We start from the raw sequence: 26,429 nt of genomic DNA on the forward strand, positions 1-26,429 counted from the left end.
GATAGACCCTAGGCAGCTCTGAAAATCCTCCAGCAGCCCCAGCACTGTAACTCTAGCCCAAAGCATCCCTTGGGCCAGCTCACCCAGCCCTCAGGGGGGCTAGTGGTGCTGCCCCCCCCTCCTTTTAGCCTCCTACGCTGCCAATTTCTCCCATGCGGGCTGCTGAACCTGAGGAGCAGAACGGAGTGAAGAATGGTGCAGGTTGCACCCAGCCAAGGGGGGCTCATGACATAGCAGGTGAAGTCAGTGCTAAGGTGCAGGCTGCACATGGTTTTGGGGTCAGGACACACAGCGTTGCACTATGGGGCAGTTGAGCCCCTCTCAGTATCGGTTGAAAGCTGGTGCTAGTGACCTTTCTCCATGTCTTAGCAGAGGGGTGTGTGTGTCTGATAACCTCCTTGTTGAGTGCCACAGCCACACCCAGGACTGAATAGATTCGTCACCTCTAGCTCTGAGAGTGGTGTTCCCCAGATGAGAACTGGGGTAAATTGGCAAGGAACAGAATCTTTCTCTCTCATATTAGAGCTGTTGAGAGAATAGAAGCCTTCAACTACCAGTGTGTCAGTCAGGTACCTTTAGGCCTACATTCAAAACTATTCTACTGCTGTAATTGCTCTGGTAGTTTCCATGCGGTGGCCTTTAACTAACAGGGGCTTAGAGCAGCAAGGAGGTTAGAAATCTCTCTCATCTCCCCATGTTGAGCTCCATTGCTGCAAATTGGTAAAGTCATTATTTCAGAACAAAGAAGAGAGAAAAGCCTGGCTGCAGAGGACGCTTGTGGCCAGATGTGTTTAGTTCAAGCTCCGGGAGGGTTGCCCCTCCAAGGTATTTATTAATCACATATTTTATTAAGTCACATTTGGTGCAAATAATAATATTTAGAGTCATAGTTTGGGCACGGCAGGGTTGGGGGGGGATTAGAAATCAGGTGACTAATGAAGTGTCAGACTTTCAAATGCCTTCAAAGTGCTTGTCGGCTAGTTTTGCAAAACACCTTCATAAAATAATACAAAGAACAGGAATAAGAACTTTCACCAAGCAGATTTTTAAACAAATTTCATGAAGAATGGAAAACCCACCAAGTTCAACTTGATTCATCACATGAGCTAAACCTGCTGCCATGCTAGCAGTATCGTCTCCTCCACAGGAACTGGCGGGCTCCTTCCACTCCAGCCTGCCTGCAGCTCGCTTAGGCCATGGCAGCAGTGGTGGGAACATTACTGTTGTCCCTGGACCAGCAAAGGGTGGCACAGTAAAGCCAAAGACAGTGACATGACTGCAGTCACAGAGTTGTCCCTTTGACATTAGGAAAGAGAGGCCCAGCCATTTGCAATCTAGGGTCTACAGTTTCAAGCATTGCCTTTAGCAGTCAGTTTCCCTGATAGCCCAAATACTAGAGCATATGTAAACAAAACAACATAGCAAAAATCCTTAAGAGCAGGGACTCTCTGCAAAATTACTCATGATGCATGAGTAACCCAGAACAAAATGACTTGTGCTGGAATTAAACACGGTCGATGGCGTACTTCTGCTTCCTTTACTTCGGCACTTTAGCTCCCCGGCTTGCAACAGTCAAATTTCCTAATGTCAAAAAAAACTCTTCCATTTCTGTCTGCAGGAGCTGGTTTCTCTTTTCAGCATCTTCACGTGCACGCTCTGAATTCCTCAGTTTGATCTCCAGCATCGTGTATTTCTTTCGCTCCTGGTCCAACTCCTCTTCTAATCTTGTCACTCGTTTTCTCAGTTCAGCGCTTGTTTCTTCAATTCTTAAAGCCAAGAGAAAACAAAGAGCATTTTAGTCTCTTGACAACTGCTACACTGATTGTCATGAAATATACAAATTTGCCATATGCCAGCCAGAACAAACACCTTACGTGATACCATCAAAAGTGGGGTTTGTTATGGAGGTACCAACTATTAACTTGGGAGGTAACGTTGAGTTGAGTTTTGTATGTTGATCAATGGTTCAACCTCTCTTTTAGGTATAAAAAAGATAGCGTGTTCTCCCCAAACTTGCAGCACTGGCTTTGTGAGCAGACAATTGACCTTCTGAGAATTTACAAATCAATCCATTCACTAGTTAGAGTTAAAATTAATTTAAGCAACTCTCCTCTTTCTGCTTTTCCTTGTCAAGATACCCTTTAACTTAGAGGAATGTAACCTGCATTGGAAACCAGGAGTTCTAGACTCACTTCTACTAACTGGCATTATTAAGTCTATGCCCTTCAGAACCCTTATTAAGCAAAGACTCATAGCTCTCTACCCACTGATGGAAATGGAGCCCAAATCCTGTTCAATTAGAGCATGCTTCTACACGAGAGGCAGCATGACTGTCTCTAACATGGGCCAGCTCATGCACAGGTCACCCACTGCTGACTTGTACATAGCATAGGGCGTTATGCATCTCCCTCTGGTGACAGGTTCATCTGAGATAAAATCCTGGTGCTTCTGACCAAAGTAGGTCTGAGTATTGCTCCAGTGGGTGAAACATATGCTTTAATGCTGGAGTTTAAATCTCATTGATGGGGAGAGTTGTTGCAGTTGTGCATAATAAATTTTTATTTTTTAAAGGCAAAAATAACTCTAGGAAGTTACATTTTTAAAAAAAACCTACATCAGAAGAACATTGATGTTGCAAAGTCAAGCACTCAAAAGCACTGGGGTCTCAAACTCAAAATGACCACAAGGACCACATGAGGACTAGTGCATTGACCTGAGAGCCGCATCACTGACACCATCCCTCGCTGCCTCTGACCCTGCCCCCACTCCACCCCTTCCATTAGGCCCCGCCCCTGCCCCACCTCTTCCCACCCCTTCCCTGCCACATTCCAACCTCTTCCCCAAAGTCCCCACCCCAATGCTGCCCCCAGGGGGTGCAGGGTGCAGCGGGGGCTCAGGGCAGGCTGTTGAGGTGCAGGAGGTGTGCAGGGGGCTCAGGGCAGGGAGTTGGTGTGTGGGGTGTGGGATATGACAGGAGGCTCAGGGCAGGGGGTTGGGGTGTAGGATGTGGCAGGGGGTTGGGGTGCAGGAGGGGTTCAGGGTGCAAGCTCCAGCCCAGCGCCGCTTACCTAGAGCGGCTCCGGGGTGGCAGCGGCGCGCACCGGGGCCAGGGCAGGCTCCCTGCCTGCCTGCTCTGGCCCCCGGCCCCATGCCGCTCCATTCCAGGAAGCAGCTGGAACCCTGTCCCTGCAGTCCCTGGAGGAAGGGGAGGGGGCTCAGGGTTCCGTGCGTGTGCTGCTCTTGCCGCTCCTTCAGGTACCTCCCACGAAGCTCCCATTGGCCGCAGTTCCCAGCCAATGGGAGCTGCGGGAGGCGGTGCCTAGAAGGAGGCAATGCAGGGCCAGCCACACGCAAGAGCCCCGCAGGCTGCGTGTTTGAGACCCCTGGTCTATATAGCTTTAATTCAGCCCCCTTGCGCTTATCCAATCTTTAATTACATGACCACCGATTATTTTTTCCTACAGCACGCCTGCCTCATTCAGTGCACAGGATGGCCCTGGCTCTGCAAATGGAGTAGATATACCGTATTTTCCGGCGTATAAGACGACTGGGCGTATAAGACGACCCCCAACTTTTCCAGATAAAATATAGAGTTTGGGATATACTCGCCGTATAAGACTACCCCTCTTCCAACGCACACCAAAAAAAAAATTAAAAAAATATCAGATTTGATTTCAATATGGTAATTTTAATTCAAATGCTTATGACATGCAGGTACTTAGCAGGAAAACTGTCACTTATAAACATAAGGCTGTTTGTCATCAAACATGTAAACATAAAACAGTGCAAGTGGATTAAACTTTTCCTAATTCACTCTAAAGCTGAAAGGAAGGATAAGACAATAAACCCATGGGAGCTGCCATGCTGTTTGTTTTCTAAGCTGTCAACCAAACTGGAACTGATGATGATAGGAGGAAGATAACAAACAAGAGAGAGAGAGCAAGTGCCGGGCAAGTCCCTGGCGAGTTAGCAAAGCCCATCATAACTGCAAGCTACGGTATTTTTACAGGTTTTGCTGGCGTGACAGTTTCCCTTTAAAAGCCTTCAAAATCCTCCTGTTCGTCATCTGATATCATAAGTACATCAATGACATCTTGTGATACATTTGTAAGGCAGTCATCGTATGGATCGAATTCCGTATCAGATGGTGTGGTCTCAGCTTCGGCTTCCTCTTCATCTTGCCACAAGTAGTCGTCCTCCATACCATCTAATGAATTTGATATGCCACACTTCTTGAAAGACTTGATTACTGTTTCTGCATCAATATCATTCCAGGCTTTTATGACAAACTTGCACAAAACATCCAACTGTGGAGCACGCATGTTTCCTCCTTTTGTGAATGACTTCGCCGCTAACCATCCATTCATTCCACTGTTCTTGAATGCGATCTTTAAATGGCTTGTTTAGGCACACATCCAGTGGCTGTACCAACGATGTCAATCCTGCAGGAATAACTGCCGCATCTGTGTTTAGTCTTGCAAGCATTTGCTTGGGGCTGGGAGTTAAATGAGCCCTGAACATATCCCACACCAGTAGACTACATTTTTGAATAAGTCCACCTGGTCGCCTGCTCCATACATTATCAAGCCATAGCTTTACCCCTTCTTCATCCAGCCAGCCTTTTTCATTCACATGTACAAAACAACCAACAGGGAACTTGAATTTCGGCATTGTTTTTCTTTTAAAAATAATCATTGGTCTCAGTTTGGCGCCATCAGCTGTGCATCCTAGTACCACTGTAAAACTGGACTTCTCATGTCCTGTTGTTTTAATTAAAATGGTTTTTTCACCTTTTTGGTGGACAGTTTTATTTCCAACCATATCAAAATTCATTGGAGTTTCATCCATATTTCCAATACTACTTAACGCATAGCCATGTTTAGTGCGCTGTTGTATTACGTATTGATGGAAACTATTTACTTTGCTATCAAGATCTGCAGGTAATTTTGGGGCAATTTTCATCTTTTGCCTCAGTACCATATTATGCCTTCCCATGAATCTAGTACACCAGGATACAGTGGCCTTAAATCTGTTGCTGTGATCTGGGTTAGATTTGGCCCACTGAAGTGCAAACAAATGTATTTTATTTCATGTCACTACATAGCCGTTTTGGCGATGCTCATTCACCATGTCTGCTACATGTTTTTCGAGTTCTGGCCAATGTGGAGTGCCTCTTCTTAATGCACACTTACCCCTTGGCATACTCTTTAATGCTTTTTCATTTGCTTTCCAGTCCCGAACCATCTTTTCTGTTACTCCATATTGTCTTGCAGTAGCGCAGTTATTATGTTCCATGGCAAAGTTTACAACTTTAAGTTTGAAACTGGCTTCATATTTCTTTCTTCTTGCTGGTGGAGCCATGATGGGGTTTTGACTGTTGGACATTTGTATACTGTACTGTATGTACTGGTGCTATACTGTATGAACAGGTACAGATACTGGTGCTGTACTGTATGTGGTACCCAGTATACAACAACCAGCCAATCACGGCAAGCGATGTACCTTACCGGCGATTGGCTGGTTGTTGTATACAAAGCCTGCTTGGATTGGTCAGCTCTCCCTGCCTGCCCAGCCCTCCCTGTCTCCAAGACTATCAGAGCGGTAGCGCAAACACGCCTCTTTCACCCGTCTGGCCCTCCCTTGTATCCTATTACCTCCTTCGCTGCCTCTCAGATCTCGCACATGTGCGCCTGCGCCGCTTCACTGCAGTCCTCAGGAGCGAGATCTGAGAGGCAGAGAAGGAGGTACGGTAATAGGATACAAGGGCGGGCCAGACGGGTGAAAGAGGTGTGTTTTTCTGGGCACAGCGCCGCTCTATCTTTTTTCCATACCCCGGGCGTCCCGGATGCCTGCAGCTTGCTCCGCCCTTCACTTACACCTTCCCGGTGAGGCGCCCCCTCACCTCGTCATCGGGCGGGGATGCGGCCGCGGCTGTTTTTGAGCTCCCTCCACCATATGCAGCGACCGCAGATTCTCCAGTCCGGCTCGGAAGTTTCAGCACCCGCCCTATAAGACGACACCCGGCGTATAAGACGACCCCCGACTTTTGAGAAGATTTTCCTGGGTTAAAAAGTAGTCTTATACGCCAGAAAATACAGTATATATTTTTTATCCTCATTATTTAACATGGCTGCATTCATCAATCACACTACACCATCCACATCTTGCTCAGAACACAAACTAAACACTTTCCTCAGTGGTGTTTCTAGGTTATCTGGCACTAGAGTAGAGCAGTGCTTCGCCAACATCAATGAACTTCTCTTCACAGCACCTGTAGCTCAGGTGGGAAATAGTTTTCCCTTCTGTAACAGAAGAGTTCTGAGACAAAACCATAGGGACTTATCTAAGGCTACACCATGAACCAACAGCCCAGACAGGACTGGAACTCAGAACCTTGTGAATCTAAACCCTGTGCCTCATTAGGGTCAGGCAAGCACAATGCTTGGTTTTGGGATCATTATAACTGTCACCATTCAGGGTACCTGCACCTGTATTTCCCCTCAGTGCTGCAATATGACACCCACTCTCATGCTTCCGGCTCCCCAGTTGTCACCTCTGTGAGGGGGAGACCTGCATCTCGCTCCCTGCTGACTGAGGTACTTCCAGGCTGCAGAGACAGGCTGCCCAAGCACATCTGTTTTCTTTCTCTTCAGAGATTGATAACAGGGATTGTTAATACTTCAAGGGTACCACACAGTTCTTCCTGTGCAAGCCTATTTTATTCTTAAAATAAAAGCACTACAGAGAAAGAATATTAAAAGCAATAGAAGAACCTACACGCATGCTAATAAGGTTACCAGAGAACTCCCCACCACGACCCTATCGGGGGCTCTGGCAGGAGCAGTCTTTCAACTTTCATCCTCAGGGTTTCCTTTGTGGTCACAAGTTCATCACAGCTTCTGCTCAGAACAAGTGTAGTCCACCCTTTACACAGGCCAGGGACTCTGATGTGGAGTTTCCAGGAGCAGGTGATTAGTATCAAATGGGTTTTCTTTTTGAGCCCAGCTTCAGAAGGGTAGAGTCCAAGTGGGTCATTTGCATGGCCCTCACCCCCCCCCCTTCCTAAGAAACCCACTTTACATACATAGGACCGTCAAAGGACTTTCTGGGACAAACATTTACATTAGTCACGTCCCTAGAAAATTACATACAATCCACCACTACCACCACAAACAAGGGCATTTTCAACACCAAGGCACCCAATCCAAATCAATAAAGCTTACCTGAACTCCAAACGGTTTGTCCAGGATATATAGGATACTGTCAGTCTGGCACAACAACAGCCCTATGATGTTTTTGACCCCTAAGTTATCACCACATTCTCTGAGCCTTTACTCCATCTCCACCACGTTTGTGTCTGGGAACACAGTGGCCTATCAAAAAGAAGAACAGGAGTACTTGTGGCACCTTAGAGACTAACAAATTTATTAGAGCATGAGCTTTCGTGGACTACAGCCCACTTCTTCGGATGCATATAGAATGGAACATATATTGAGGAGATATATATACACACATACAGAGAGCATAAACAGGTGGGAGTTGTCTTACCAACTCTGAGAGGCCAATTAATTAAGAGAAAAAAAAAAACTTTTGAAGTGATAATCAAGCTAGCCCAGTACAGACAGTTTGATAAGAAGTGTGAGAGTACTTACAAGGGGAGATAGATTCAATGTTTGTAATGGCTCAGCCATTCCCAGTCCTTATTCAAACCGGAGTTGATTGTGTCTAGTTTGCATATCAATTCTAGCTCTGCAGTCTCTCTTTGGAGTCTGTTTTTGAAGTTTTTCTGTTGTAAGATAGCCACCCGCAGGTCTGTCACTGAATGACCAGACAAGTTAAAGTGTTCTCCCACTGGTTTTTGAGTATTTTGATTAATGGACACAAATCTGACATCAGGAATCAGAGAACACTTTAACTTGTCTGGTCATTCAGTGACAGACCTGCGGGTGGCTATCTTACAACAGAAAAACTTCAAAAACAGACTCCAAAGAGAGACTGCTGAGCTAGAATTGATATGCAAACTAGACACAATCAACTCCGGTTTGAATAAGGACTGGGAATGGCTGAGCCATTACAAACATTGACTATCTCCCCTTGTAAGTACTCTCACACTTCTTATCAAACTGTCTGTACTGGGCTAGCTTGATTATCACTTCAAAAGTTTTTTTTTTTTCTCTTAATTAATTGGCCTCTCAGAGTTGGTAAGACAACTCCCACCTGTTTATGCTCTCTGTATGTGTGTATATATATCTCCTCAATATATGTTCCATTCTATATGCATCCGAAGAAGTGGGCTGTAGTCCACGAAAGCTCATGCTCTAATAAATTTGTTAGTCTCTAAGGTGCCACAAGTACTCCTGTTCTTCTTTTTGCGGATACAGACTAACACGGCTGATACTCTGAAAAGTGGCCTATCAGTCATCTACCTAGTAGACTGCAACCAGGTCTCCTTATGAGTCTTCTTCGTAGCTTCATGTGTGAGTTCAACTCCAGCCAAGTCTCCTTGGGTTGGATGAACATTTGCTCACAAGTATCTTTTGAATGCTCTTCTATGCAAAGAAACAAAGCTATTTCAAAGCAATTCCATCACCTCCAGCTAAGGATCACTGTCTTGCTACCAGCACCTCCCATCAAAAATAAAGGACAGACCTAAGAGTTGGCCAGGACACTAGTCTTCCTCCACAGCCAGATGATGGCCAACCACTGGCACCCTTTCTGTTCCCTACCCAGATGGCCACAGAACGCCGCCAGCTTTTCTGCCACCCTAGGTGGCGGAAGGGCCCGCCCCGAAATTCCATCCTTCACAGAGGCGGTGGAAGGTCTCACCACCGAAATACCGCCGCGGTCACCGTCCCCCAAATTGTAGCGCCCTAGGCGACCACCTAGGTCGCCTAATGGGTTGCGCCGGTCCTGGATGGCACCAATGCCAAGGAAATCTTGCAGGCCACTCCCTCACTTGCTGAACTGATTGAGTGCTGGCCCGCTGGAGGGTCCTACAGTTATAACTGGAAATATGCACCTATGTCTTGAAACAAATAATGCTCCAAACCAAGGCAGTTCTCCTACCACCCAGCAGATTGGCTAGGGAAGAAAATCCAGCATCTGCTTTGGAAAAGCCTTGGAGAATTTAGAAGAAAACTAAAACTTTAGTACAGAATTTTTAACCATCCTATAGAATTGACTTGCCAATTAACGCCGCCCCTCACCCCCGCCCGTGCGATTCTATAAGACAGCTGAACAGCCTGCGCTAAGAGTCTCATTCTCCACTGAAATTCTATAGGTTCTGAGGGGTTTACAGAAATTACTCTATTACATTTCTATGCAGCCCTATAGCTTTCATCCCTATTACATTCTGCAGGATGTTTCCATTAGGAAAGACTCTTTCCTGGAGCTGCTGCTATGCAGTCCAGTCTGTAGCTGTCCTTTTACCACCTGGCATTCTAATAGAGGGAGCCTGATCATTATAATACCTGCAAATTGCTCTGGAACCGTTTGCTCACAGGGCAGCTATAAAACCTGCCTCCTTCTGACTGAGAGAAACCAGGCAAATAGCAGCCCTTCCATCAACAGGGACTCCTGCCCCTGCCCCTGTCCCCGCCCCTGCCCCAGGCAGTGAGTTCACACACTCTCAGCTTCTCTTTGCCCCACAAAATAAAAGTGCAGAGTCCTTCATTAAAACATAGCTGGCTCCTGAGATGGAGCGCTGAAAACCACACAAGCACAGCCACAGATCCACAACCACCAGCCAGGAAAGAGGTTTTTAGACAAATGGATTTAATCCATCACTTTTTCCTGAATAAATAAAGCAAGGAGCCAAAATTCATCTAATTTGGCCAGGCTGCATGCCCACTTCTGCAAGCATGAGCCACTGCCCCTGCAGAAGTGGGCACCCAGCCATGCAAATGGTTGCAGATGCACTCAGAATGGGGGGGGGGCACTCAGTCACCCCCAGGCCCAGGCAGCAAGGCCAGCACTTAGTGTAGACTGGCAGACAGTGCTTTGACTCCACACGCAGCACTGAAGAGTGAAGTCAGCTCAGCCCTTTCCCAGGGGAGTTGTGCAAGGTGAGTTAGCACTGCCTGAGGTAGCATTCACTCCTCTACCTTTACCTGAACTTTGGTCTCTGCAGTGGGGGAATGCGCTGCTCTGAGTGGCTGTTTTCCCCCATTCCCAGGCAACCCCCCATTTTTCCCACCTCACCGGGTATCCACCCAGATGTTTTGCAGAGGGGACATGTGGAAGAGTTAGATTTTGTTCCTCCCACATACCTGGGGCCAACTTCATCTCAGTCACATGTGCACGAGTCCCTTGGATTGGGATGTGAGCTGTGTGCAGCCTGCTTGGTTTTGAAAAGAAAACTCTCTTCAAAGATGGGATGATTATAAACCGCTCCAGTTTGGAAACCAGCATGGGCAGAGTCCTAGTAACCCGGGTCCCAGTCTGTAAGGGACCTGGTGGCTGAGGAAAGCAGGCCGCACTAAAGAAGAAATTACCATTTCTCTGTGCATCTCTGAATGGCTAAATCACAATGCATAAAAGAAAAGAGCAAAGCCAGATTTCCAGTGAAGGGAACATCTGAGCAAATACCTCCCAATGTGTGTGTACACACACCCCACCTCACCACCACCGAAGGAATCCCACTGGGAAGAACTCCCAACCCACTTCCATACCCCAACCCTCTCCCACAAAACAACTTCAACCACTCTCAGACTTGTCCTGAGCTGCTGGGGGCAAGTGGTTGCCAGGCAACACATTCTGGGGCACAGATTCAGACAGTTTGTCCCTGTGTCTCTGAAAGCCAGTGGAAGGCCTTTGCCATTTGCTTGCAGAAAACACCCACCTTATTATGTTCTCAAAACCCTCCCCCCAACTTATTAACGAGGAAGACAGATATTTATTCTGAACATTAAAGCAGCAGCGATGTAAATGACTGCCATCCTGTCTTATAGAGAAATCCCAACGCAGTCAGAGAAAGGGGCACTATGGGAAGATCCCAACTCAGACTAGACGGCCCTAAGAGAGACTGGCAGAGCCAGTGAGCTACTTGTAACACACAAGAAACAATGAAAAACAACAAACACCTTGACTTAACACTGCACTGTATCTAGTCCAATTTCAATCCGTGTGTTGTGTGTGTGTGAACAGCCCCGAGCACAACGGGGGCTCCTGGCCCATGACTGGGGCTCCTACCCACCATATACATAATAGCACAGTGAATAAAATACAGTACTGTGTTACTTTATACTTCTCAAACACCCAGGGCCCTACCGTTTACAAAAATGCAACGCCAACTATTTCTGGACCTACCAGTGTCTAACACCAGACACCTGAACATATAGCTGTGGTTCAGCAGGGCCTGCTGGGTGACCTTAGGTAAGTCACGGCACTGCTCTGTGCCTCAGTTTCCCCATCTGTAAAACCAAGATAATGATGCTTATCTCCTTTGCAAAGTGCTCTGAGCTCTACTGACGAACGTGCTACATAAGAGCTAGGTGTATAGAACAATACTGCACCATCCATCAGCCTGTGTCTCTTGTAAGCAACAGCACATTCAAGTCTTGTAAACTCCCCGATGTATTTCACATGCATGCTTACCTGTGTGTTTACCTGCAAATATCCCTATAACACACACACAAATTTTAAAACACCCTTCTGATCCTGCAGCCCCTACATTTGTGCGTCCTGAGAGACTCTCTCCTCGAGGCTGCAGGAGGTTTGTATGTGCAATGCCTGCAGGACTGGGCTCTAAATGAGGGCTACGTTTTCAAACCAGCATGTGAATTTGCTCAGGTTGTGCCCATTCCCACATCTGCCTGCAAAGACCAGGTGACCAAGCACCTGGGTACCTTGTTTGAGCTCCCAAAGACCTGTTCACGGGCACAGGGACGGGGCACTCATGGGTGTGTTTTCTCAAAGAGGAGACCCAGCACAGAATGTCTAAGCTTTGAAAGTACAAGAACTAAGTTGTAAGTAGGGCTGGTCTAAAAATTGCAACACATTCCGGTCGGCAAATGGGGCTCTGTCAAAAATCACATCCTCCACCCCCCAAGAAAAGATGGATTTTGGTGGAATTTTCCACTGGTAAAATCTTAACCAAACCTTTTGTTTCAGGCTGGGCTGACAGTCTTTGCATCAGGGTGAGCTGTCACAGTGCCTCATGGGAGTAGTAGTTCAGGTGCCTCATGCCCTCTTTCCCCTGCTGTGGGCTGGACTCTCCAGCTGGACTACATCTCCCATGAGGTCAACAGACTGAACTAAAATCCCTCCAATGTCCACTGAAAATGACAAAACACTGGAATTTCCCACAGGATGGAAATCTCATTTTTCAGCCGTGGCTAGTTGTAGGAAATTAGAAATGGGAGCAAAGCTGGAACCAGCCACCACTGAGCTTTGGGGGGAGATCAGATCCAGATCTGTATCTAAACTACACAGCCCCTTCTCCTAAGCCAACCTCAATCCCCACATTGCAGCTCAGGCCCACTGCGACAGAGCTGGGTCTATTCCCTGTTTGGAGCAGGATTGCAATGCTGCAGTGAGAGATCCCCGGCACAGCTGACAGTCGTGTTACCTTTTGATACTAGACTCATACTCAGTCCTCTGTTTGCTCAGTCCTGTCTTTAGCTCTGAAACCAGGCTCTGCAGAGCCCTGGAGCATCTGGCCGAGTCTTTGGAAGCAGCCGCCAGGTCACTCTGCTCGCTGCAGCTGCTGATGCACATTTCGAACCTCTCCATGCTGTTCTCCAGGTCCACAGTCTTAACCTCGCTCTGCGACAGCGAGCCCTGAGTTGCCCATTCCGTTCTGAGGGAGCTTAAAGCAGAGGAGTCACTGGCCCGGCAAGCCGGGCAGCTGCTGACAGAATCAACGACCGAGATCTCACAGGACGAGGTGGACCAGGCGGTGCTGGCGATGCTGTGTGCACTCAGGGAGAGGCTGGAGGAGGGGACGTTGTCGTAGGTGGAGAGTCTTTGGGATGAACCTGAGTCTTTCACCCGCTCCCCAGAGGACGTCCGGCGGTGGCCTCGGAGAGAGTACAGTCCATTCATCAGCCAGTTCCCGCTGGAGGATAGATTAGGAATGTCTAAGGACGAGCTACCCAGCTTGGGGCTGACAGACCTTGCCCCCTGTTGCCGGAAGGAGTACTTCCAGGTGGGTAACGTCTGCACCCTCTTGCTGGGGCTGGTGGCAGGCTGGGTGGCTTTGCTGCTGTGCTCCTGAGGGGCGTTTTTCGCCAGCGAGCTGGGCACGGCGTCCGGCGCCATGGCACTGCTAGAAGGCAAGTCAGCAGGGCTGGGGACGCTCTTCTCCGACCTGCTGTCCTCCCCGTCTTCCTCGGAGATCCACTCCACCATGCTGCGCTGCAGCACGGAGCGGGCTTCGGGCTGAGCCCCGGCCGCATCGGCCTGCGAAATGGCAAAGATCTGTCCATGTTCACTTATCAACACTGTCATCAAGTGCTGGACCAGCGACGTGCCTGCAGGGAGAGAATGGAGGCAAGAACTTAATGCGAGAAATGATAAGGCCTTGGATATTCATTTCCTGTCTGTAAGAAACCCCAGGCTCTCCAGGGCAGGGGCATGTCCTTGAGCACAAGCACAACGGGTCTGTATAAGCAATACATGACAAGGACTCTGACCACCTTTCCTTCAAGGACTGCAGAGGGGGAGTGAGTATCATTGTTCCCGTTATTAGAGGGGGGGAAATGAGGCACAGAAGACCCTGATCCAGACCAGTTACCACAATACAGATCATTAACTCCACTCTCCCCTGCCCTAACCACTACACCATGCTTCCTCGCCCATTAAGCAAAGAATCCTGGAGAAAGCTTGACAGTGTAATTTCCTGTACATTCATTAGGTGGATGGGTGGATTCCCATATGCAAGCAGAACAAATCGCTTTCTGCGCCATTCAATCCAACTATCTGTTTCTATACTTCTGTTTCAAATGGAATTGTTGTAAGCTTCAATCCTGTCCTGAAGTGTTAAATACCTGTGATGTCCCAACCTTGGAAGTGGCTTTCAAGATAGACAAAAGTCACCCCTAGTTTACATATCAGTTTGGAAAGTGCCATAGAAATAAGATTCTTAAATTACTGGGGTAGATTCATTTTTGGTGTAACTCTATTGACTTAAGTTGAGTTACCCTACTTTAACTCATCAATGTTGAGCAAAATACTCTACGCAGACTGTCAGAGAATTAACAAATGGCCAATCCATAAGTGAGTTCTAATTGTTTTTTCAGCAGTGAAACAGAAACTAGTAGAAAACGCCATTCATCAAGCCCGTGACAAAGTATTTTCTACCATATAAATTAGACAATCACGATCAACAGCAATTTCATTAATTACAGTTTATCTTTTTTGTTGAAGATCAATAAAGAATAAAGCCAAAATTTTCAAATATGGACACTTAAAATACATACTTACAACTATATTTACAGGATCTCAATAAGAGGTCTGATATTTTGAGATGCTGAGATCCTACAACTTCTATTGAAGTCCACAGGAGATGGGAGAACTAAACACTTATAAAAACCGGACTGCTTATTTGGTTCCTAAATACGGATTCAGGGCCCCAACTTTAAAACGGGGCTTTTCTTGAACACAGAAACCAAAATGTTTAAATGTATATTGTGAATGGCTCAGAGTATTTCTCTGTATCTCTTTACAAGACAGAACATAAGAATGGCTATACTGGATCAGGGCAATGGTGTATCTTGTCTAACGGCAGCCAATGCCAGATCCCACTTTACTCCTTGAGCTGAAGAGCAACTATATTAGACAGAATCCCTTCCCCCTTCCACTATTTATATCTAACTGATCTTTTGCCCTCAATGGACAGTAACATAAAGCATCGCTTATGCTGTATGCTTAGGACTCGACATGTCTTCTTTCCAAAGATGGTCACAGGCTGCGAAGTTTAGAGCGGGATCCCAGCTTTTCTCCAGGTTGGAGATATTTGAATCCAGGATTCTGGTTCAAGTCAGTTGCTAATTAGTTCATTTGACAGTTTCTGAGAAGAGCGCACCCGAGTAAGGAACCTGTGGAAATGCACATACAGTATAAACACTATGATCAGCAGCTGAACTCCATAGCATGCCCTGGGTCATCACCACCTGGGCCCTCTGGCTCTAAGAGCACGGGACTCAGCTCACTGACCTAGGTCTGTCAGCTGAGGCAGGTGATGCTGTAGCAGGAGATGCTGTAGCAAGGGCTCATCGTCCTCTGTGTGTGGTCCAGCCACCACTAGAGAGTGGCAGAGCACCCCAGTGAGTGGGGGTGGGTACAGCTATACACCCATGTGAGCTGGGGGAATAATCCCAACATGTGCAGCTCAAAACAAAGCACAAGGTCTCAGCGACATTCCCCTTTAAGGTAAGTGTCAAAGTTACTGCTAGTAATATGGCCTCCGGCCACTAGCAGGCAGTGGTATTTGTCACACACGCCAGCTGAAGCTGGGCCCATAGCTGGCTGAGCCTTAACCTCTTAGGCCTCCATTCATTTAAGGCCTGAAGGAACCATTGTGGTCATCTAGTCTACTCCCCTGTGTAATACAGGCCCGAGAACTGTCCCCTGCTAATTAAGCAAGGAAGCTCATTTGGACCTTAGACTAAAGGCAGCTCCTTTTCAGAGCATGAGAATGGCTGTTTTATCCAATGTCATTCCATCGCATGTAACATGCTCCACTGACATTCTTGGAGCCCGGTCAGTTACCAAACAGAGCAAGGAGCAGATTTCAGCCACTTTGCAATTAGCATCTCGGGGCCAGACGTCGGGTGGCGCCAGCAGAACTGCCCCCTGTTGCTCAGCCCCTGTATTGGTTGCACATGTCTTGCTGAGATGTGCACCACTGTGATTGTACTGCAGTTCCATGGAGCAGGAGGCTGTTCCCCGGCTCTGAAGCAGAACTGCAGCCAGAGAGAGCGCCCGAGACCTTTGCTAGCCCTTGAGGAGGTGGATATTTCAAGCTTCGGATGCTGAGACATGCTTCAGAGATGGGGAATGTTATATGTTTGTGACAGAGACTTGTACAGAGCAGGGAGCGTCCAATGCCATACAGCTCATTGTTTTCTGATTAGTTTTATGCAGCCTCATACTTTTTTGAAGAATAGTCTCTCTGATTTCTCTTGGGGGTCTAATAAAAGCAGAGGTCTGGGTGAGGAGATGATGTAGCTGACAGTATACATTACAGGTTTCTGTAAGAGGGTGGGTGTAATTTACACACTGAGAAAGGCATAAGGGGAGGGAGAAGTGGCAAAAACAACCAAGAGGAAGGTGTAAAAAGGTGCACGGTACAGCCGAGATGGCCTGATGTACACTGATTTACTGCTGAGTAACAAACACTGCCATTTACCACCATATCACATTGCCTCTGAACTAGGCTGAAAGGCCCACAGAATATGTTTGGATCACTATGATTGCCCGACATTCCAGAAATGATGGTTGTTATAAATGCTTTGACCCAAGTCCCCATTTCTTGGCTACCAATGTCCAGTTGAAGGGGCTCAACTTCAGAAGAAAAATGACCAGATCATCACAGAACAAGAAAGAATTCAAGTGGGGAATTGCTTTTTAAGTGATGATCATTGCCCAGTGCTTTGTGCCTGGGATTCTCAGACAAATCCTTGGATCATCCTTCATCAAACAACAGATTTTTATAACTCCCCAACAGGACTGGGTCCCAGTTAGTCCTGATCCCAGTCATGGGAAAGGGAAAGTATTCTGCACCCCAGGAGATCCGCACTTACATGGTCTTGAATGGATAAATCTGCACTCAGTTCAAATGGCAATGAAAATGTTATTCTTGCAATTATGCATTTGTACAGCAAGGTCTGCATTAGGGGTGTGATTCGGGTGGTGTGAACAGTAAGGCTAAAACTTACAACAAACGAGCAGCCACTTTATAGCAGTCACTGTGCTGTTCTCAAAGTTTCATGGAAACAGGGAGAAAACTCAGATCTTCCTGCTCTGAAAACACAGGCCTCTACCACTGGAGCTACACAGTTGAGTAGTTCTGAATACATCCGCTAGCGGGGCAGGAGCACACACACACACACACACACACGATATAGACCTGTCTGCACAAGCCATCGTTGCACTGGCTGGACCGACATCAGTTACTGTGGCTCTCACACAGTCAATATTGCCCCATCTGTGTTGAGATGATACCAGCCACACTGCCCCCCCTAGGAAGAGGCCATGCCTCGGAAGCCTATGCCCAGAGCATGTGGAGGAGGAGAAGTCTGAGTCCCCCACCACATTCTCCCTAGCTCAGCAATCCCTGCAGTAGATTGCAAGAAGGATACCCAGCATGCAGTGAAGAGGCAGCTGCAGCGCAGTCAGATCTCTGTGGGTGTTTTTCTATTTCTAGCTGAGCCACAAACACCGATTTGTTTCTGACACATCAGGAATAGAATTTTTCTTGGGATTTTGTAAAGTTTAAGATTTAAGACTTTTAAAGGAAAGTTGATCCAAAACTAACAGTGATTTTAAACTGATGCCCTGGGTCTTGCCTTTGTCCCACATGTCCTCGGCACAGCAAGCATTTTGGAAGCCCACGCTTGGAAGGGTACATCTATACTGCAGCTGGGAGGTGTATTTCCAGCTAAGATGGACATAAACGCACTATCTCTGCTCAAGCTAGCGCCTAAAAATAGCAGTGGCACAGGCCGGCTGAGTCCAACCCCCAGGCACATACTCCCATATCGCCTCATTGCAGAGGTGATACCGGAGGCTATTCCAAGTGCTAAGGGAAATGGTATGCCCCATGCACAGGCACTGACTGAGAGGATGTCCAGCTTGCTGCCAGTGATGGCTCCCCCCATGACATAATCTGCAGTGTACATGACAAATGCATCTCATTTCTGGCAGTGGCATTTTACAAGCAACTTCCCCGCGGGTCCAGAACATGGCCCCTCTCCATAACGAGAGAACCTACCTTCCATAATGGTGACTGGATCTTCCATTTTGGGCCGCAGTATATTTGGGCCAAACACCGTGGCGAGGTTCTGGACGCTCATCTTGTTCACGCTGGAGTGAGACTGAACTTCATCGAGGAATCTTCAGGAGCCCCCCAGAAGAAAAAAAACCAGCGAGAGAGAGAGAAGAGTAAATGGTACATGAAACCTTCCATCTCACTAGTTCCTTGTGCTCCTGTAGCCACCCGTTGTCTCTCGTCTTAGACTGTAAACTCTGTGAGCAGGAGCTGTCTGGATCGGTTCATACAGCACTTAGCGCAGTGGGGTCTCGGGCCATAACTGAGGCTCCTCAACACTGCCACAGAACAAATCTATAATAATAGTAACTCCAATTCCACCGGAAAGTGGGAAGAGGAAAGGGCCAGCGGTCACTAGTGCTGCAGACATGGGACCATTTAATCTGCGTGAAAACTGAGGTTCTTTCCTTTTTTAACAAGGATCCACAATACACCACATCGCCTGTAGGCGAATACTTTTCACAAAGCAACCAGTCCATATCTGACCTCTCGGTCCTCAAGGGAAACTGAACCAACACCTTCAAAAGACAAGCTTGGGAACATCAATTCATAACTCTGCTACACATCAAAAATCAGACATTTTATAAAGACACTGGATTTATGGCTCATTACAATAATCTGTAACCCCCTCACCTTCCTTTGTCCTACAACTGTAGCAGTGTTAACTGACCACTTCGCTTTGAATGGCTGTTGCAATGTATGTTTACTCCATATCTGTCTAGCTGTGACTCACTTCGGCTGCTGTACACTACAGAGTTAGGGCAGGTCTACACTACAAACTTGCATGTAGTGCTTCTGGTGAAGACACTCTAAGCCGTTGGCTTAATAACTCCAGAAGTTATGTCGGCAGGAGAAGCTCTACACAGGGGTTAAGGTTGATATAACTATGTCGCTCAGGGGCGTAGATTTTTCACAGCCTTGAGCGATGGTTATACCAAAGTAAGTTGTAATGTAGACCTGCTCTTAGGTTGACACAAAGCAGCTTACATCAACCTAACTATGAAAGTGTCTACACCTAAATTTCGCGGCCACCGCTGTACCTGTCCAGCTACGCCAATTTAATAACTCCATCTCCATGAGCAGTGGAGAGTCAATGTAGCTAGGTCGACAGAGTGTTATCTATGCTGCATTACTTATGTCAACTGTTATTGGCTTTCAGGAGCCGCCCCACACTGACAGCACTGACACGATACAAGTGCTCCTGGTGAGGATGCACACTGCCAACACAAGGAGGAAAGTGTAGACCACACACAAGCGATGTAATTAGTGTGGTGGCGGTATGCCGACCTAAAGGTGGGGGACAGGGAAAAAATAAGCTGAGTGGTAGGGCACCCCCCACTCCTGTAGCTTGCCCTAACCTACCCCAGGTTCCCATGAGCCAATGCGCACTGCACCCCCATGAAGCTGGGATCCACACCTCTTGGAATATACACACCTTGTACACACCTTGTACACACCCCCGCCCAATCTTGCCCCAGTTTGTGCAGCAGAACCTCACTGTAAGAACCACACCTAAGTTAGGTCAACTTAATTTTCTAGTGTAGGCATGGTCTGAGTACCTTTCCCAGACTGGAGGAAGAGCTCTGTGTAGCTTGAAAAACTTGTCTCTCTCACCAACAGAAGTTGATCCAATAAAAGACTTACCTCACCCACCTTGTCTCTCCAGGAATTCACAATGGCAATTTGAGCAAATTCCTGCTGTTTCTTATCCAGGAACATGGCAGAAAGGAGCAAACCACCATTCCCAGAAGAACTGCCATTCTCACTGCCCCCCCATATGTTTTAAAATCATCTGAGAAAAAATACCATCCATTTTTGTGGAAAAGGGTGACAAAATTGAGGTGAAATGCCCCCCCCCCCCCAAAAGTCTTGCTATCTTACAGTACGGGGGAGGCAGAACTTATTGATGCTCTGTTTAGACTTTAGAGAGACAAGGTGGATGAGGCAATATCCTTTATTGGACCACTTTCTGTTGGTGAGAGAGACAAGCTTCCGAGTGTGCACAGAGCTCTTCCTCAGGTCTGAGAACCGTACTCAGAGTGTCATAGCCACATAGAAGGTGGAACAGATTGTTTAGCCTAAGTAGTTAATTAGGCTGTAAGTACTTTAGTACAAGATCTGTCTGCTCCTCTGCATTAGCACAGTGTCTAGAGCAGTGGGGGCCCAGCCTTGGTTTGTCCCTAGGCACTACCATAACAAACATGATTAATACTGAGGCCTGCTGGCAGGGCAGTGGGTGAGGGCAGCCTGTCCTCGACATAAACCAAGTGCTTTGTTTATCAGAGCTGCATGAGCATTGAAACCACACACATTTTTAAAGCAGGCGTTTAGTTATATGGTGCAAATCGGCTCATTAAATAATTTGCATAGGATGTCACATGAAGCCGAACAAAACTTGGCAGCTCTGGAGTTCCTGGTGCTAATTAATGCCACTTACTTGCATATGTATTTGAGGAGGTTGTAGTTTGCCTGGGGCAGGGTCTTCACCTGTTTAGCCAGCTCTCGGGTGCCCTACGGGAGGAGACAAACAATAAGAACAGTGATGTAGAGCTGGGTGCAGCCTGTTCCTCTGCAGTCAAGGGCAAATCCTCTTCCCTCAGCCAAGCCCATGCCATACGACACTGAAGCGGGGTGCTCTATGGAACCAGTAGGTGGGCATGCCCTGTCACCCCCAGCAAATTGGTACCCCCGTAGGGTGGTGCACTCTACCTCGGGGGGGGGAGAGGAAAAAAGATAATGACATTGCAGCTCTACCAGCTCCACTCTGCCTCCAAATGCACCCACCCTGGAGGAGAAGCTGGATGTGTGCAAGCCCCATGTGCTAGACTCCAAAGATCTGCACCTGTTTTGCTGCAGGCGATGGCTCCTCACCCCCGGGATGTTACCTGCACAATGCTGCCTTCAAAACTCGTAAGAATATAAGAACAGCCAGACTGGGTCAGACAAATGGTCCATCTAACCTAGTATCCTGTCTTCCAACAGTGGCCAATGCCAGGTGCTTCAGAGGAAATGAACAGAACAGGTAATCCTCAAGGGATCCATTCCCAGCTTCTGGCAAACAGAGGCTAGGGACACTTCAGAGCATGGTTTTGCATCCCTGCCCATCCTGGCTAGACCTATCCTCCATGAACTTATCTAGTTCTTTTTTTGAACCCTGTTATAGCCCTGGTCTTCACAGCATTCTCTGGCAAGGAGTTCCACAGGTTGACTGTTCATCGTGTGAAGAAATACTTCCTTTTGTTTGTATTAAACCTGCTGCCTATTAATTGCAGTTGGTGACCCCTAGTTCTCGTGTTATGAGGAGTAAATAACACTTCCTTATTTACTTTCTCCATACCAGTAATGATTTTATAGACCTCTATCATGTCCTCCCCCTTAGCCATCTCTTTTCCAAGCTGAAAAGTCCCAATCTTATTAATCTCTCCTCAAATGGAAGCTGTTCCATACCCCTAATCATTTTTGTTGCCCTTTTCTGAACCTTTTCCAATTCCAATAGCTCTTCACGTGCACAGCTGGGGGGGGGGGGGGGCGCGGTGGAATTTGCAAACTCAATTCCCGCCATCATTTTACGGAGGCACTGATCTGAGAGCGAGATCCCCAGCTCTGTGACCCACTGGCGCCTGACCCTCCTCCCCCCCGCCCCTTTCCCCCCCCGTCCACCAGACACTATCAAATCCTACTCTCTACATCTCATGATTTCACCAGCACAAATTCTATCACTGGCCTTAGGCAAGGCACTGCACCTCGGTGCCTCAGTTTCCCCATCTGTAACACAGCACTTACACTACCCCTGTCTTGCAGAGGAGCAGAACTCACTCCTGCCGATAATGACCCTTTGCACTTCCATGCAAGAATCTCAAGGCACTGTACAATGGATTTAGCCTCGATAGCCCCTGGAGAGGTAGGAAAGTATTATTCCCATTTTACAAGCAGGGAAACTGAGACACGAACAGGCAACAGGATTTCTCCATGGCAACACTCTGATAGAATCAGGAAAAGAACCCAGAAGTCCGGACATCGAGTTTCATGCCTAACAGGCAGTTCTACTTTGAGCAGTGACTGCAAAAATGGCTTTGTGGGGCTTCTTGTTTAGTTCCTTTCTATAGGACTTGACCAAATGTTGTCACTTTATTAGTAAAGGTGGGGGACAGGGAAAAAATAAGCTGAGTGGTAGGGCACCCCCCACTCCTGTAGCTTGCCCTAACCTACCCCAGGTTCCCATGAACCAATGCGCACTGCACCCCCATGAAGCTGGGATCCACACCTCTTGGAATATACACACCTTGTACACACCTTGTACACACCCCCGCCCAATCTTGCCCCAGTTTGTGCAGCAGAACCTCACTGTAAGAACCTCACTGCTGGAAAGTGACCACTGCATCTGCATAGTAAGCAGCAGGAGTTACCCCTGAGCAGAGTGCCTGGGCTGTTCCCCAGTCTGAAAAACCCTGCTTGGAATTTTCTGGAAAAACAAAACAAAACAAAACAAAAACAAAAAAAACCCACTCCGTTGGGGAAAGAGAAATGGGCGGCGGCGGGGGGGACGGGGGAACACAACGATGACACACACTTGTGTTTTATGAAGTGAAACAAGCTACATGCTCTGCAGTTCACCACGTGAGCAGACTGATTCCTCCAGCATAAAAAGCACATACTGTCCAAAATGAAGAGGTTGAAAAATTCTGTACATCAACCACCAGTAGCTACTGATCAAGTCACTAAACCTTTACTGCTCGAGTCAGCACTCATTAAAGTCAATGGAAACTGCCCCATGGACTTCAATGGGTGGTGGACATGCCTTAGTTATTTTATGATTACCACTCTTTTGAATCTGGCCTTAGATACCAATACAATTTGACCAGCTTATTTGCCTGCTTAGCTACCAGTTTGCCATGAACAGTGCAACTGATGACTGGGCAGGAACGCAGGTTTTAAAAACAGACAACAGGCAACTGCTCCATTTTCTGTGATTTTACTTCTCGCATTTCTCATGCAATGAGCTGTGACAACCTTCTTCATAACCATAGATTTGGGGTAGACAGCTGGATTTTCACAATAAATGTGAGGCGAGGCAGCCTGTGACACGTTGCAACTTCCTCAGAGAGATTTAACGAACTCCCACACAGCAGACGGTTAGAAGAACTGCACCTCACGTTTTCTTCTCCACATCGCAAAAATCAAGCTGCAACTGAACTGAAGGTGAAAGGTTCTATAGGCCATTGCCTGCCCTCCCCTGCAAGCCATCCAGTCCCTTCTTGCGCTGACAGACCATTGAGGACACTAAGTTAAAAATAAAAATAATGGAGATATCCCATCTCCTAGAACTGGAAGGGACCTTGAAAGGTCATCAAGTCCAGCCCCCTGCCTTCACTAGCAGGACCAAGTACTGATTTTGCCCCAGATTCCCAAGTGGCCCCCTCAAGGATTGAACTCACAACCCTGGGTTTAGCAGGCCAATGCTCAAACCACTGAGCTATCCCTCCCCCCCGAGTTATGGATTATTAAGTAGTGATGGGAAAACTTAAAAAAAAAAAAAGGCTACTTTTCACAGGTTAGGGAAAAACATCAGATAAATTCAGAAAAGCTTCAGAGAATAGTCCAAAGAAAGAGAAAAACACCCTTCTTGTAACATTTCACTATTTCTGCTTCCATTCCCAGCCCAATCCAGCAAGTTCCAAGATGTGAAGGGAGGGGAAATCTAGTTATTAAAAAGGAAAATTTAAGGCCAAGATTTCCAAAAGTGACTAGTTGGATGCTTTAATATCTGGAAGTCCAACTTGAGACACCTTAAAAGGGTCAGGGAAAGCAGGTGCTTAGCACTTCCTGAAAATCAGGGCTGTTTAGTGGTGACAAAAATGGTAGCACCCAAAATCACTAGTCAGTTGTGAAAATGCCAGCCATAGATGTTTGAACCTCCGAAAAGGTTCGATTCAGGTACAGTTGTAGTTTGGGATGAAAGTTCAGCTCAGTTTTTAAGTGACTCTAAACAAGTTATTTTACTATATTTTTAGAGATGGCCTGATCTACAAGAAATTGAACTAACAGGGCAAATTCTTCCCTGGCTTTCACTCTGTGCAACCCTATTCGTTTCAAAGGTATCGGTCAGGGCAGAATCTGGCTTTGTGTGTTGGTAAATTGCTCCATGCCATGGCCCCACAGGACTGAGCAGAGGGCTTTGCAATGGGAGCTGCACCTGATCCTTCTCTCATCAGTTGGAGGGTCAGTTTGATGCAGGGCCCAAAGCCGGTAGACAGAGAAAATGGGGTTAGAAAGATGGCGTCCACGGACTGATCACGGTGCAGATATTTGCCAGATAAAACTTCTATCTTTACTGCTGCAGACTTTGCAGAAGCACTTGTCATTCTGTCACAAGCTGGCATCCACTGACACTGAAACCAACCGCTGCTGAAAGCACCACCACCACAGGAAAGTGTGAAAGCCATCGTCATGAACGCTAAGAGCACTAGACAGAAATGGTCTAATAGCACTGGGCATGCGTGATGGCTGGGATAGCCCATGAGAGCCAGTTAGCTCCAGTACTCTTTCACTTACCAGTGCAGTGTGTTTTATTATTGGCTCAACCCTCTGGAGTGACACTTATGTAAACTACAGTGTTTTGCACCAATCCTACAGTAGACTGCTTCACAAGGACTGGTTTCAGGACTCTCCAAGGTGCAAAATAGGACTAAGGCTAACATGGGAGCCTCCAGCTTGGACTAGGAAAACCAGGGTTCAGCAAAGTCACTCAAATCTTTGCCCCAAACACTAAACCGAATCCCCTTTTTATATGTCCCAAACTATTTACTAGCTTATTAATTCCATGAGTGCTGGGTTTCATGTGGAAGTGGAGAGGCCAAAAATACTAACAGGAGAGCTCAGACTGAACTCACATGATTGTTTAAAAGGTTTCAAAGTGTTCCCCCAGTTTTTCATTCTCATGCACCTGGGCACTGCCCTGCACTGGCTGAGACCAGAACCAAAGTGTCAAAATACCCTGAGAAAGGCTGTGCTCCTGCCATTGTCCCATTTACAGCCCTACAGCCACGCCAGGGCACCTGGAGGTTTTACCATTGTTCAGGACACTGTTAAAAACCTGTCTGCATTATAGCAGCCACACTGGGGTTGTACCAGAGCTGAGGGGCCTGGATCAGTGTTGGAAGAGAAGTTGTTACACAGAGAGCCTGTGGCGAAAGGGCCTGACCTGGGGAGCTCTGGGCAATTGGATAACAAACACAAAGTTTAGAACACCTCCCGAGGCTGGTTTGCTGCAGTTGGCGAGGGCAGATGCATTGAGCAGTACTAAATGTTTTATATAACGATACCCATCTCTGTTCAAAACAGAACAGCCCAAAGGATCAATAGAGACATTTTTAGTGGGGTAAATTTTAAATGAAGAAAGCTTCACTCAAAAGTTTTTGGCCAAAAAATTTCAGTTCCCGTGGGAAATTTCAAACTGCTTCAAAACCAACTTTTTGAAACAAAACAAAAGTTTTCATTTCAATATAACAGATTTTTCAAGCAAATTTTTGTTAGTTTTATTTTGAATTGAACTTTTGACTTCAAATGTCAATTTTTTCAGTCTGAAACAAATTAAATGAAAAGACATTTTGACTTTTTAAGTCAAAACATCCAATTCAAAACTAAGATTTTCATTTCGTTCAGAAAAATTGAAAAACTGACAGCTGAAGTCAAAATGAACATTTGTTTTTGGGAGTACCGATTCAAAACAAAACTTTGGTTTCAAAATTCCCCAGGGGAAACCTGACATTTTTCATCAGAATCAACATTTTCCCCAGGAAAAACTTCAGTTTCAATGAAACTGCATTTTTCAGCAAGAAAACCTTCCACACAAAGTTCAGCCAGCTCGATGGGCCAGTGCAGGGTTCCATGTTAAACTGTGCTACCCGCTCCACTGGGCAAGTAATGACTGAGGAAATCCCGTCTGTGCTGCGTGTGTTCCCGTTCCTTCAAGGAAACAACCCACACTGAGACTCCAAATCTTCTTGACAACTCAGAAGTTACGACAAGTGCATTTTCAGTAGTGGCTTAAAGAGACACCGCCAAGGCATGGGCAATGCTCTATGCCAGACAGAATAATACAATACAATTCTGTCTAGCATCATTCACACAAAATGACAGGTTTCAGAGTAGCAGCCGTGTTAGTCTGTATCCGCAAAAAGAACAGGAGTAAGGTGCCACAAGTACTCCTGTTCTTTATTCACACAAAAGCAACTCAGATGCTGCTTCCCAGACAACTGCAGCCAGGACAGAGAAATACAGGCGAACTGTGTCGGTTATAAACTAAATGAGGATATAAAATGATGTTTGCCAAACTTGGCATTGAGTCTGCTCTTGTGTAACAGGCTTCGGGAATCCAGATCTCTCTCCCCAGTCTGTGCAGGTTAAACCCAGTCCACATTACCACCAAACTAAACCA

At 46.8% G+C, this 26,429-nt stretch overlaps 1 protein-coding gene across 3 annotated transcripts in view; it reads right to left on the bottom strand.

Moving 5' to 3' along the window:
* Positions 1-826: 826 nt before the first annotated feature.
* The window catches only part of ARHGAP22 (Rho GTPase activating protein 22), a 253,622-nt gene continuing 228,019 nt past the window's right edge, over positions 827-26,429 (bottom strand). For all 3 annotated transcript variants that reach the window (XM_054033359.1, XM_054033360.1, XM_054033361.1), the window contains 4 exons: positions 20,430-20,503; positions 17,936-18,057; positions 12,569-13,472; positions 827-1,766 (listed from right to left, as the gene is read on the bottom strand). In XM_054033359.1, the coding sequence (XP_053889334.1) occupies positions 1,538-1,766; positions 12,569-13,472; positions 17,936-18,057; positions 20,430-20,503 (1,329 nt within the window). In that variant the 3' untranslated portion in view covers positions 827-1,537. The remainder of the gene's footprint in view (positions 1,767-12,568; positions 13,473-17,935; positions 18,058-20,429; positions 20,504-26,429) is intronic.

This window comes from Malaclemys terrapin, chromosome 7, assembly GCF_027887155.1.
Source record: "Malaclemys terrapin pileata isolate rMalTer1 chromosome 7, rMalTer1.hap1, whole genome shotgun sequence".
NCBI lineage: Eukaryota > Metazoa > Chordata > Testudines > Emydidae > Malaclemys > Malaclemys terrapin.